Source organism: Danio rerio, chromosome 11, assembly GCF_052040795.2.
Source record: "Danio rerio strain M-AB ecotype USA chromosome 11, GRCz13ab, whole genome shotgun sequence".
Taxonomy (NCBI): domain Eukaryota; kingdom Metazoa; phylum Chordata; class Actinopteri; order Cypriniformes; family Danionidae; genus Danio; species Danio rerio.
In genome coordinates, this window is record NC_141031.1 from 789,351 (window position 1) to 804,001 (window position 14,651).

Below are 14,651 nucleotides of genomic sequence, written 5' to 3' on the forward strand. Positions count from 1 at the left end.
TCTCCAACGACCCTAATGATTTGGAAGCTTTAACACCTAACCACCTTCTGCTTTTGAAAGGAAACCCTGCACTGCCTCCTGGTTTGTTTGAAAGGTCTGATTCATATGCCAAACGAAGATGGAGACAAGTGCAATATATTTCAGACCTCTTCTGGAAAAGATGGGTACGCGAATACCTACCATTGTTGCAGAAAAGACAAAAATGGAACAAGGAACATAGAAATCTTACTGTTGGCGACATTGTGATCATTGCAGATTCTACAGCACCACGTGGATCATGGGTTCTGGGAAGAGTGATTGAGACTTTTCCAGACAGTAGAGGTTTAGTTCGATCTGTAAAAGTTCAAACCAAATGCAACATCTTGGAACGTTCAATTAGTAAGCTTTGCCTTCTTCAAGAATCAACATAGGAAAATTATGATATAACCAGTTAAACAGGTGTTTAAACTGAGGTTGTTTATTTGCATGCATGTATATTTGATACCATTTTGAGTTCATGTGTAAGGCTCCATATTGTATGAATTTGTAATTGTTATGCCATTTTGTCATAAACAATTAAGGGGCCGGTATGTAGGAGCCATACATTGTATATTGGCGATTGGCCACAAGGTGTCAGTACGACACTATATAACTGTGGCTTCACTGCATGGAGGAAGACAGTGTTGGTAGGAAGCACACAGTTTTTGACCGTAACGTATTGTATCATCTCGTAATTGAAGGTAACAGAGAAGTGTGCTTTTAGATAAAGGAAAGTGATTGAGTAATTCTGTTGATTGGAAGTTGATTGGACAATAAATATGTTTTTATTTGCATCTATTTGCTTACGGACTCTGACTTTTTACGCGTTAAAAACTTGCTCACTCTACCAACAATAGCGGCATTGGTAAGCCGCTACATTGCGTTTCCATTTAAGCATTATTGTACGTAATATTTCAAAATGCACATTAAAATAGGTGTAAGGAAACGCAGTATGACTGGAGTCACGATGATGTGTCAGAATCTGCAGCAGTGCTGGAGGTGTGTGTGTGTGTTTGTGTGTGTGTCAGTCGCAGCAGCATCTGCGTCCACATGCTAAGCTCAGTCTGACCTGATTCTTCATGGCTCCGAGAAATCAGCACAGCCTCACACTCCACCAAATGAAGGCGCATCCAAAATGTCATGCTTTTACTATGTGTATTTTTTTAATAAAAAGTGAATTCACTCTAAAAATCCTAAAAGAAAATGAGTACACTGTAAAGGGGATCTCTTATGCCCATTTTAACAAGCTGTTAAACATGTCTCTGCTGTCTCTAGAGTGTGTGTGTTTAAGTTTTAGCTGAGAATACACACAGGTAATGTTCTCCAGATCTCTGAAACTGACCTGTTCAGGCTTTGATCCTAATTGTGGTGTTTTGGTGACTGTCGCTTTAAATGCAAATGAGATTGTGCTCTTTTCAGAAGAGGGTGGAGCTACAGACTTTTGTGTGTCAGCATAGTGGCAGACTAGTGCTGGTCAGGTGTGTGTGTGCTTCAGTGTGTGTGTGTGCTTGATGCTTTTGTCAGTCTATGTCGCTCCTGTTCATCTAAAACTCCACATCTATAATCCTCTTAGTCTATGCTGACATTATCTTCAGCAGCTCAAACACTCTAATGGCTAATGGACAGACGGCTGCTTCTCACTCAGGGCTGCTGTTTATGCTAATGAGATGGAGAGATGGACACTAGTGGGCGGGGCTTTCCCCCTCTGATGACACGTACTAAGGGAGAATGTCAATCACAGTGTTTCACACACTGCTGCCTGTTTTTAACCCCTTATTAAAGTGAGTTATTCATAATAGGTTTATTTTTGCTAGCTCTAATTGTTATTCTTAAAGTCAATAATTCATCTGTCCAAGTTAATCCACTGAAGAAAAAAGTGTGTTTTGGTAATCTTCAATCAAAGTCTGAGCATCCTGCATTTGCATTGGCTCCCTCTCTGATGATGTCAGCTTTATGCTACTGACAATATTCTTAGCCACGCCCCTCTTACGTCAGTTTGCTATGAGGAAATGATGTACCAAAAAAAACCCCCCTCCCCCACTCAATATTTTTTTTCAGCTGTACATTTTTAGCACAAACTGAATCTGTGAAAAAAATTAGCATATACATCTTCCCGGCATGCAAAAATGTGTGTAAAAGGTGTGAGATGACACTTAAGATGATGAATAAAGATGAAAGCTAATGTATTCGGCTTTAAAGGTGCTTATATAAAACACCCTCCACTGTTAAAATTAGCACTAGGTTGTAAACGCATGCACATAATGAGTTTGTTACTAGAACAAGATGTTTCTTGTTGCTCCAGTTATTGCACATGAAAAAAAAAATACTATATAGCAAAAACAATAGTGTTTTGGTACCACACTGGAGTAAAGTACTTGAATTAATCTGCTGTGGTGATTCTACAGTCGCTATGGTAACACAAATACTACAGTAACTGATGTGTTGTGGTGATTCTATAGTTGCTATGGTAACACAAAAACTACAGTAATTGATCTGTTGTTGCAATTCTACAGTCGCTATGGCAACACAACAACTACAGTAATTGATGTGTCATGGTTATTCTACAGTCGCTATGGTTACACAAGAACTACAGTAATTGATCTGCTGTGGTGATTCTACAGTTGCTATGGTAACAACCACTAGAGTAATTGATCTGTTGTGGTGATTCTAAAGTTGCTATGGTACCACAAAAACTGCAGTAATTGATCTGTTGTTGCAATTCTACAGTTGCTATGGTAACACAACAACTATGGTAATTGATCTGCTGTGGTGATTCTACAGTTGCTATGGTAACACAACAACTATGGTAATTGATCTGCTGTGGTGATTCTACAGTTGCTATGGTAACACAACAATTACAGTAATTAATTGAAATTGAAACTCTAGTGTTTACTATAATTCACTATAGTATTTGTTCTGTGGGATCAGATGTCATTCCGTCTAAATCACCTGTTTCCCTGTAAGTGCTGCATGAATTATTGAGCAGACTGCTGTATAGTGTCGAGGACTGCATCATGTTTCTCCATCAGCAGTGATGCGTCCTCCTCTTCATCTGACAGCTCTTAGATGTTCCTGCTTTACACACAGAAAAGGCAGGAAAACGCACTGAATGCATCGCCATGGCAACAGCACTGGCAGTACAGTGGGACTGTGTTGAGCATTGTGGAGCTGGAGAAGAAGAGCTGGAGTCCAGACGCTTCTCTGAGTTCAGATTCAGACATCAGTCCCTCAGCTCTGTTATATCATCATCATCTTCATCCTCCTCCTCCGCCTCATCATCATCTTCATCCATATCCTCAACTTTATTATCATCATCATCTTCATCCTACTCCTCATCCTCATCATCTTTATCCTCAACTATATTATCACCATCGTCATCATCATCATCATCATCATCATCCTCATTTTCATCATCCTCCTCCTCAACTTTATCATCTCTATCTTCATCATCATTTTCATCATCTTCATCATCATCATCATCATCTTAATCAACATCATAATTTTCATCATCCTCGACCTCATCATCATCATCTCTATCTTCATCATTTTCATCATCTTCATCATCGTCATCATCATCTTCAACATCATCATCATCATCATCATCATCATCATCATCATCTTCATCATCATCATCATCATCATCATCATCATCATCATCATCATCATCATCATCTTCATCATCATCATCATCATTATCATCATTATCTTCATCATCATCATCATCTTCATCATCTTCATCATCATCATCTTCATCATCATCATTATCATTATCTTCATCATCATTATCTTCATCATCATCATTTTCATCATCATCTTCATCATCTTCATCATCATCATCATTTTCATCATCATCTTCATCATCATTACCATCATCATCTTCATCATCATCTTCTTCATCATCATCTTCATCATCTTCATCATCATCATCTTCATCATCATCTTCATCATCATCATCTTCATCATCATCATTATCTTCATCATCATCTTCATCATCATCTTCATCATCATCATCATCATTATCTTCATCATCATCATCATCATCTTCATTATCATCTTCATCATCTTCATCATCTTCATCATCATCTTCATCATCATCTTCATCATCTTCATCATCATCTTCATTATCATCATCATCATCATCATTATCATCATCATCATCATCATCATCATCATCATCTTCATCATCATCATCATCATCATCATCATCATCATTATCTTCATCGTCATCATCATCATCATCTTCATCATCATCTTCATCATCATCATCATCATCTTCATCATCATTATCTTCATCATCATTATCTTCATCATCATCATTTTCATCATCATCTTCATCATCTTCATCATCATCATCATTTTCATCATCATCTTCATCATCTTCATCATCATCATCTTCATCATCATCATCTTCATCATCATCATCTTCATCATCATTATCATCATCATCATCTTCATCATCATTATCTTCATCATCATCATCATCATCATCATCATCATCTTCATCATCATCTTCATCATCTTCATCATCTTCTTCATCATCATCATCAATTATGATCATCATCATAATTTTCATCATCATCATCAAATAATGCATATTTTGCTGTGCACATGTTGTCAGACTGGGTTTGTGACATTTCAGCACATCTAGCCATGAATGAATGAATGAATGAATGAATGAATGAATGAATGAATGAATGAATGAATGAATGTAGTAGCTGTCATTGCTGAATGAACACTTGTCATAATCATCTGTCTCATCATTACTGCTAAATTTAACATCCGAACTTGGAGTCATTTACTGCTCTCTAGTGGCTGACAGTGAAAACAGCATCTTCATTCATTCACCGGCAACTTATCCAGCATATGTTTTATGCAGCGGATGCCCTTCCAGCTGCAACCCAGCACTGGGAAACATCCATACACACTCATTCACACTCACTCACAGTGGATAATTTACCCAATTCACCTGTACCCCATGTCTTTGGACTGTGAGGGAAACCGGAGCACCAGAGGAAACCCACATTTAGAGCATCATTATGAGCATTTTACATTATAACTAAAGTGGTTAAAATGATGGATCTGCGAAAGAGAAGCTACGGATTTTGGGAAACACTCATCAATACATCGTTCTTTTCCCAAATGCCCGATGCATCCTACTATGATAGTTTAGCTGCGAGTTACGTCGTTGTTTGGGAAATGCACCCCAGTCTGGTTTTAGAGGGGGTTTGGCCATTTCCAGCCTGGTCTTAGCTGAAGCCCGGCCAAAACCAGCTATGTTCAGCTTAAACCAGGCTGATCACGCTGGTTATCTCTCAGCCTGACCAACTAAGACCAGGCTGGAAATGGCCAAAACCCCTCTAAAACCAGACCGGTCTGTGCTGTTTTTTTCAGCAGGGTATTTTGGATAAGTGGGCGGTTCATTCCGCTGTGGCGACCCCGGATCAATAAAGGGACTAAGCCGACAAGAAAATGAATGAATGAAATCAAATGTTTACCATTTCCTCCAGACCGCGTGCTGGCGCCCGTGAGCTGCCCTGTGTAAATAAGCCACCGAATGCACAGCCACACGATGCAGCTGTCATTGAGAAATATCTGCTGCAAGCATCTTTAAAATTACCATTATTATTAGCGTTAATCATCTACGCTATCCCACATGCTGTATGAGATTCATACACCGAGTGTCTCCGGGCTCTGAGAAATGTAAACATGTGTTGATGTGCGGCTGAATGTTGAGGTAAAGTAGTTGTACATGCGCTGATCTCTGAACAGTGTCCGCTTGTGACTCGCTCTCTGTATTGTTTATTACGCTACTTTCAATGTTGGGTCTGAAATGGCGTATACATATGACTTCAGAACAACATCAGCTCTATTTAATGCTAATGAATGATAGTATGATTTCACTATTTAGAATTTTCACTTAATTAAAAATTATGTTATTAACGAGAAAGTCCAAAGATGTGAATATAAATGCACCTTTACCCCAATCACCAGCTTCATCAATGTTAACCATGCTTTTACTGTAGTAAAACTGCTGAAATGGCATGATTCTACTAGACTTGAGTTTAATTTGTACACTATACACAACTTGTGTCATTTTAAAGCAGATTTCCAATAATGTAATTGTTATTTTGCTTTAAATACCCACATGAAAACACTATGGAAGTTTATAAAACAGTGATTTATTCTGTATATATTTCAGTATTCTCCTGGATCCTCCAGAAATGAGTCTACCAGCTCTGCAGAACAGTGCGGTTTTCTACCGGAGGATCATCAACCGTTTCCCGCAGGACTTCAGCCTGGCCTTCGCTTATGGATCTGCAGTTTTCAGGCAGACCGGCAGCTCTCAAGGCCACATGGTGGTAAGACGATCTCCACAACTATAGAAAGTGTCATAATGATCTGAACAAACATTGACAGAATAATAAACAACTGAATAAATACTGTGGTAATGTATAGTGTTTTAGTATTTGAACTGTGTTGAGGTAGTTCTGTAGTTGCAATAGAAACACAACAGCCATCGTACTGTAAACAAACGACACGATACAGTAGTTTTCTACAACTGTATTCGACTACAACAAAACTAAAGTATACCCCTGCTGAAAAATCCAGCTTAAACCAGCATAGGCTGGTTGGCTGGTTTTAGCTGGTTGACCAGCCTGGTTTTAGATGGGTTTTGGCCATTTCCTGCCTGATCTTAGAAGGACAAGTTGGGAGATGACCAGCTAAAACCAGCTTGACCAGCCTAGCCAGGCTGGGAGCCCAGCCAAAACCAGTTATGTCCAGCTTAAACCAGGATGGTCTAGCTGGTTTTAGCTGGTCAATTTCCAGCCTGACCAGCTAAGACCAGGCTGAAAATGACTGAAAACCAGCCTGGAAGTGGCCAAAAACCTTCTAAAACCAGGCTGGTCATCCAGCTAAAACCAGTCAAGCAGCCTATGCTGGTTTAAGCTGGATTTTTCAGCAGGGACTACAGCATTTATTAAAGTTTATCAGTGAATATCATTAACACATTGTTGTAAATAATAGTAAAATATACAGTATAAATGCACTTTATCATGGTGTGGTTCAAAAGCACTATATTATTTACGGTAACTTACAGAACTTACAAATTATTAAAGATTATCAAAACTTTTTAGTGGATTAACCTCCAGATGAATTGATTAGCTGGAGAGTAACGATGTGCACTTGGAAAGTAAACACTGTTCGTTTAAATTACTCTCGTTCCTGAAGCTCCTCTGCAGTGCTTGTGTCTGCTGTGTTTCAGAAGAACATGCTGGACTTTGTGTTTGCGGTGGACGATCCCGTGACGTGGCACACCATGAACCTGATAGAGAACAGGAAGCACTACTCCTTCCTCCGCTTTCTGGGGCCCAAACAGATCAGCAGCATCCAGAGCGACTACGGAGCCGGAGTTTACTTCAACACACTGGTGCCTGCTGAAGATCGGGTACGAGTGCCTCTTTAATACCTTTATAATAGGGGTGTAATGGATCACGTTATGGCTTTTGAGGCATTTGTCGGATCGGAAAAAAAGGATGGAGACAAATGTAATTTGCTTAGAACTTACGGCTATGCGTGCAAACAGCTTAGGAGCAGTATAAATCAGGCTTAAAGGGAAAGGAATAAAGTATTTCAGCTTATTTTAGGGCAGTAATCACAATATTGACTAACCATGATGCTTTTATGCAAGGTTATCATACTGTTAGAATCTTAAGATCTGTAGTTGATATTGTTATAATTGTAATATTTATTAATATTGTAATTATTCATGATTTGCGAAGTCATACAGCTCCAGGTAACTCTAAACAATGACTGCTAGTGTCTCCTTTGACTTTTGACAACACAAACACTGATGTCTCATCAACGTTGGCCCTGCCTCTGCTTTCATTTGTTTATTGTGTTGTGCTTTTGCAGTTGATCAAGTACGGTGTGATCAGCACAGATGCTCTGATCGATGATTTACTCCACTGGAAAACGCTGTATGTTGCTGGACGATTACACAAACCTGTGAGTGTCTGAACACACTGTTGCACTTACACACACGATCCACAGGATGGCAGTCCACAAACACACGATCCTCCTCTTCTGCACTGTTTTTCTCCCTCTAACCACTGCTGACTGCTATTTACAGCTTATATTTTTATCTCGTATTTCTTTCCTGATAAAATATTTAAAATTAAACAATATTTATATACATGGATTAAAATAGTGTGATTGTATTCATGTGACTTTTAGAAATGCATGTGCCCTTTTGAAATAATGAAGATACTATAGTTAGTAAGTACTTCAGTGTTTTTATTTAGTCTGTACTATAGCAAAGTGTATTATACTTTATATATATTATAGTGTTTACAACTCTTTGTTAATGAATGCTCCAGCATAAGGTAGTATTAATAATAGTGAACTGATAACCGGTAATAAATACTCTAGTAAACTTTAGTTTTTACTACAGTAAACTGTGGTGTATTGTAGTATAATATACTCTATAGTTGTACCAAACAACAGTATTGGGTCAATTACTATAATTGTTGTAATTAATATAGCAACTGTAGAATCATCACAAAAGATTGATTCGAGGATTTTACTATAGTATGGTTCAATAACACTATATTATTTACCGTTAATTACTACAGTATTTGTTTCATGTGGGTTTGAAGGTCATTTATTTAACATTAAACTTGTTTTACGGTATAGTATAGTATAATATGGGTAGTATAGTAGGGGTAGTATAGCATAGTATAGTATGGAGAGTATAGTATAGTATGGGTAGTACAGTATGGGTAGTATAGTATTGTAAGTATAGTATATTATGGGAAGTATAGTATAGCATGGGGAGTATAGTAAGGGAAGTATAGTATAGTATAGCATGGGGGGTATAGTATAGTATAGTATAGGGGAGTGTAGTATAGTATTGGGAATTATAGTAGAGTGTAGTATAGGGCAGTATAGTATTGTATGGGGTTGTAATATAGTATAGGGTGTAGAGTATAGTATAGGGCAGTATAGTATAACACAGTATAGTATGGGGGAGTGTAGTATAGTAAGGTATAGGGCAGTATTGGAGCGTGTAGTATAGTATGAGGAGTATAGTAAAGTATAGGGAATTATAGTATACAAAAGTGTAGTATATTATTGGGGAGTATAGTATAGGGGAGTACAGCATAGGGGAGTATAAATTGTATAGGGCAGTGAACTAAAAACAGTATAGTATAGGGGAGTGCTGTATAGTATAGGGCATTATAGTATAGGACAGTGTAGTATAGTATAGGGAAGAATAAATAGTATAGGGCAGTGTGGTATAGTAGAGTATAGTATAGGGAAGTTTAGTATAGTAAAGTATAGGGCAGTATAGTAAAGGGAAGTGTAGTTTAGTATAGCATAGGGCAGCATAGTATTGGGGAGTATAGTATAGCATCGTATTGTAAAGTATAGGGGGGTTTAAATAGTATAGGGCAGTATAGTATAATAGAGTATAGTATAAGGAAGTATAGGGGCGTATAGTATAGCATAGTATAATATAGCATAGTATAGGGGAGTATAGTATAGTACTATGCGTGTATAGAAGCACATGTTCTGTCTTAAATGATCTATATCTAAAAATGAGATCAAGTGATTTCCCCTTTGTACATGCAGGTGCTGGAGCTCATCACTGATTGGATGAATCTGTTGTGTTTATTGAGCAGATGTGATTTTTGGGCTGTCAGTGAATTGATTGATACTGGACACTAACAGTCCTCTGCAGTGTTCAGACTCAGGCTACAGTGTTGTTGCTGTTCCTGCAGGTTCGAATCCTGCTGCAGAGTGAGAATGGGAATCTGCGCTCGGCTCTTCTGGGGAACCTGAAGAGTGCTGTGATCGCTTCATTCCTCATGCTGCCAGAGAGCTTCTCTGAGGAAGAGCTGTACCTCCAGATAGCAGGACTCTCCTACTCTGGTCTGTGTGTGTGTGTGTGTGTGTGTGTGTGTGCGCGCGTACGTGTTTTTGTGACATATCAGGACACAAATCTGTATAATGACATGGGTATGACACAGGTATTGCAAAAAGGAGGTGAAATAAGAAGACATTTGTGACGTCCTCATTTCTCAAAATGCTTATAAATCCTTCAGAATGAGTTTAATCAGAGAGTAAAGAGGCACACAGTCTCCTGTAATGGTTGGGTTTTGGGGTGGGGTGGGGTGAGGGCAATACAATATACGGTTTGGACAGTATAAAATGAATGGAAACCTATGTAATGTCCCCACTTGTGTGTGTGGTTAATGAACTATATGCACGGCAAGTGTGTTTAGAAAAAAATGCTTTTAAACCTGTAACCATTGATTCAATTGTTTTACTGAAAAACTCTCTTTATTTTGGCTCATTTCTTCTGAAAACAAGACTATATTTTTTGCTTATGTCGAAAATGCTTCTTGATTTAAGAGTTTTTTTAAAATATTTTTGTACTAAAACGAGACAAAACCTCCAAGTAAGAAAACATTATTGTCACAGCAGCTGAATGTACTCTGTCTCTCTGCTTTGTCACTGCAGGTGATTTCAGGATGGTGTTTGGAGAGGATAAATCCAAGGTCTCCAACATTGTAAAAGACAACATGCAGCATTTCCGTCAGTTATATAACCGTATTCTGCAGGAGTGCCCGCAGGTGGTGTACAAGCCTCAGCAGGGCCGGCTGGAGGTGAGGCTGTACACACACAGATTTAGCTCTCAGTAAGGTTGTGTCTGCTGCTCACCCCAGTTCTCTGTTCACACAACTTAGTAAGGTGCCCTGTAAAGAAAATGTAGGCATAGTGGAATAATCAGAGATCAGTATATGGAAATGGCCAACCATGAGCATCAGACAACAATGTTTTCTCAATGTCATGTAAATTACACAAGTGTAAAACCCCGGTGGACAAAAGGCCAATCAGATCACAAAGCAGACTGTTGCGTGACTCACAGGACACGCCCTCATCATTTGCATGTAAGTCATCTGGAGAACACAGACTGATCTGTAGCTCTGGGATCATTAATGTGAACACTTCAGGCTGTGTTTGATGAGCCTCAGCATTTCCTAATGAGACGACACTGATCATTTTGCTGCCTGAGTTATTTATAAGTTAATTGTAAGGCTTGCTGAAGAACTTCTGAGAGATTTCAGCTGCTGTCTGGGCTTTCACTGCTGAACTACACCTCCCTTTCCTCATGTGTTCAATACTTTTTCCCTGAATCATTTCATTTTATTACACAGAACTTCATTTGTAAACTAATTAGATTTCTTTTGTTTTCATATATGAAATTATTTTCATTTTTATTGTTGTTATCAACATCCGGGGAAAATTTTAATTCAACAGCACCTTTAGAAATATGTTTTCTGAGAAAAATAGTGACGTGTTCAATACGCATTTCCCCACTCTATTAACTATCTATCTGGGGCTTTTATTTTGAAATAGGGAGATGCACGTTGTTATTGAGCAATGACTGCATGACACATGTTTAAACTCTCGTCAGGACACAAAATGCAGGATATACAGATTAAACAGTTATTCAGCTTCACCCCGAAAGGAATAATATATTTTTATTTCAGCATGTTTACATGAACACCAATACTCTGATTTTAATACGATTAAGACAATACTCGACCATCTATCGTTCTATATTTTTATCTATTGTTCTGCCGTTATTTCTATCTATCATTCCATCCATCCATCTATCCATCGTTCTATCCATCCATCGTTCTATCTATCTATCTATCTATCTATCTATCTATCTATCTATCTATCTATCTATCTATCTATCTATCTATCTATCTATCTATCTGCCGTTCTTTATATCTATCATTCTATCTATCTATCTATCTATCTATCTATCTATCTATCTATCTATCTATCTATCTATCTATCTATCTATCTATCTATCTATCTATCTATCTCTATCTATCTATCTATCTATCTATCTATCTATCTATCTATCTATCTATCTATCTATCTATCAATCGTTCTATCTATCTATCTATCTATCTATCTATCTATCTATCTATCTATCTATCTATCTATCTATCTATCTATCTATCTATCTATCTATCTATCTATCTATCTATCGTTCTATCTATCGTTCTATCTATCGTTCTATCGTTCTATTTATCAATCTGCCGTTCTTTATATCTATCATTCTATCCATTTGTCCATCCATCCATCCATCGTTCTATCTATCTATCTATCTATCTATCTATCTATCTATCTATCTATCTATCTATCTATCTATCTATCTATCTATCTATCTATCTATCTATCTATCTATCTATCTATCTATCTATCGTTCTATCTATCGTTCTATCTATCGTTCTATCTATCAATCTGCCGTTCTTTATATCCATCATTCTATCCATCCATCCATCGTTCTATCTATCTATCTATCTATCTATCTATCTATCTATCTATCTATCTATCTATCTATCTATCTATCTATCTATCTATCTATCTATCTATCTATCTATCTATCTATCTATCTATCTATCAATCGTTCTATCTATCTATCTATCTATCTATCTATCTATCTATCTATCTATCTATCTATCTATCTATCTATCTATCTATCTATCTATCTATCTATCTATCGTTCTATCTATCTATCTATCGTTCTATCTATCGTTCTATCGTTCTATTTATCAATCTGCCGTTCTTTATATCTATCATTCTATCCATTTGTCCATCCATCCATCATTCTATCCATCCATCCATCCATCGTTCTATCTATCTATCTATCTATCTATCTATCTATCTATCTATCTATCTATCTATCTATCTATCTATCTATCTATCTATCTATCTATCTATCTATCTATCTATCAATCTGCCGTTCTTTATATCTATCATTCTATCCATCCATCCATCCATCCATCCATCCATCCATCCATCTATCTATCTATCGTTCTATCGTTCTATCTATCTATCGTTCTATCGTTCTATCTATCAATCTGCCGTTCTTTATATCTATCATTCTATCCATTTGTCCATCCATCCATCATTCTATCCATCCATCCATCCATCCATCGTTCTATCTATCTATCTATCTATCTATCTATCTATCTATCTATCTATCTATCTATCTATCTATCTATCTATCTATCTATCTATCTATCTATCTATCTATCGTTCTATCGTTCTATCGTTCTGCCGTTCTTTATATCTATCATTCCATCCATCCATCCATCCATCCAATCGATCTGTCTGTCTGTCTGTCTGTCTGTCCGTCCGTCCGTCCGTCTATATCTATCTATCTTGCTGTGATGAGGAGGAGGAAATAAGGAGAGCCAGTGGAAAGGCAAAGGAGAGAGAGGTCATCATTTGGTGCAGGCATCATTCTTATCTGTCTATACTGAAGCCATATATTGTGCAGCCCTAGTAAATGCTTTTCAGTGGACGGTCAAATGGATTATGTGGTGCAAACAAAAGAAAATCATCAAGTGAATATATCAGAAGTCACAAATCTCTCAGACGCCAATAAGATTTCTCAAGAACAGATAATCCTAAAAACAAAAGAGAGAAGAGAAACTCCTCCGCCTGCAGGTGTGATCTGTGCACTAAACACCGCCTGTGTACAGGGGAGAAAGTGACAGACTGTCAAACACACGTCCATCAGCAGCCAATGATCTCCTCAGTCCTGCAGTTTATCAGCAGCAGCAACAAGAACTGCACAAAAAAAAGCTTTTCTTAGAGTTTTTGTCTACTTTTTAGTCCAAATATCTACAACATCGTAAATCAAGAAGCGTTTTCTAGACGTGTACAAACGACTGTCTTGCTTTCAGTAATAATGTCAAAATTAAATGAGAATAATATTGTTAGTTTTTTATGCCAAATCTGGGTTAATTCCATGTGAACAGCTCCTTTAGAAATGTGGTGACGTGTTCAATACTGATTTCGCCCGCTGTATGCAGTACACCACACTTTACTATAGTGTTTTTCTTGATGTGGGAGATTTCCAATAGATGTGTTTCCCTGTTGATCAGGTGGACAAAAGCCCCGAGGGTCAGTTCACGCAGCTGATGGCTCTCCCGCGCACGCTTCAGCAGCAGATCACACGCTTGGTGGATCGGCCGGGGAAAAACCGAGACGTGGAGGAGATTCTGCTGCAGGTGGCGCAAGATCCAGACTGCGGATCCGTCGTACAGCAGGGTGAGTTCTGCTTTATATACAGCGCTCAGCGTAAATAAACACACACCCTTTAGTGAAATAAAATGTTTTTATCCATTTCTAACTGAATAGAAATGTTAAAAAATGCAGGTTAACTGTGTTTATATATAATGTCTGCTCTATAAACAACTCCTTGAAGTGCTTCGAGATAGAGACCTGCGCGGGACTAAATTTTGAATCCCGCTCCCGCCCGCACCCGCCAGGTTTTAGCCCAAACCCGACCGCTCCCGCTTTTATTGAGCATTTGTTGTCCCGCTGCCCGCCCCGCCCCATTTTCTACCTGCCGCACCCGATCCTGCTAAAGAGCGGGGGGGAGAACAAAACCGAAAATCACCCAGCTATACAGTCCAGACCATTGGTCCAGACAGCCCATAACAAGCTGTCTGTATAAACACACACACAGCACCAAGCACACACACACACAAAGCTCTCTCTCTCATTTGCGCGCACTAACACACACACACATAAGC

At 38.2% G+C, this 14,651-nt stretch overlaps 1 protein-coding gene across 3 annotated transcripts in view; it reads left to right on the plus strand.

The window, feature by feature from the left end:
* The first annotated feature begins 5,567 nt into the window (after positions 1 to 5,567).
* Positions 5,568 to 14,651, plus strand: part of tamm41 (TAM41 mitochondrial translocator assembly and maintenance homolog) — a 58,192-nt gene continuing 49,108 nt past the window's right edge. For 2 of the 3 annotated variants that reach the window (XR_015502073.1, NM_001037119.3), the window contains 7 exon segments: positions 5,568 to 5,752; positions 6,218 to 6,377; positions 7,283 to 7,465; positions 7,933 to 8,025; positions 9,801 to 9,951; positions 10,543 to 10,688; positions 13,998 to 14,163. Coding sequence is in view for 2 of the 3 variants with exons in the window: in NM_001037119.3 (NP_001032196.3) it covers positions 6,240 to 6,377; positions 7,283 to 7,465; positions 7,933 to 8,025; positions 9,801 to 9,951; positions 10,543 to 10,688; positions 13,998 to 14,163 (877 nt within the window). In the remaining variant the exon portion in view is untranslated. 3 annotated transcript variants of the gene reach the window in all.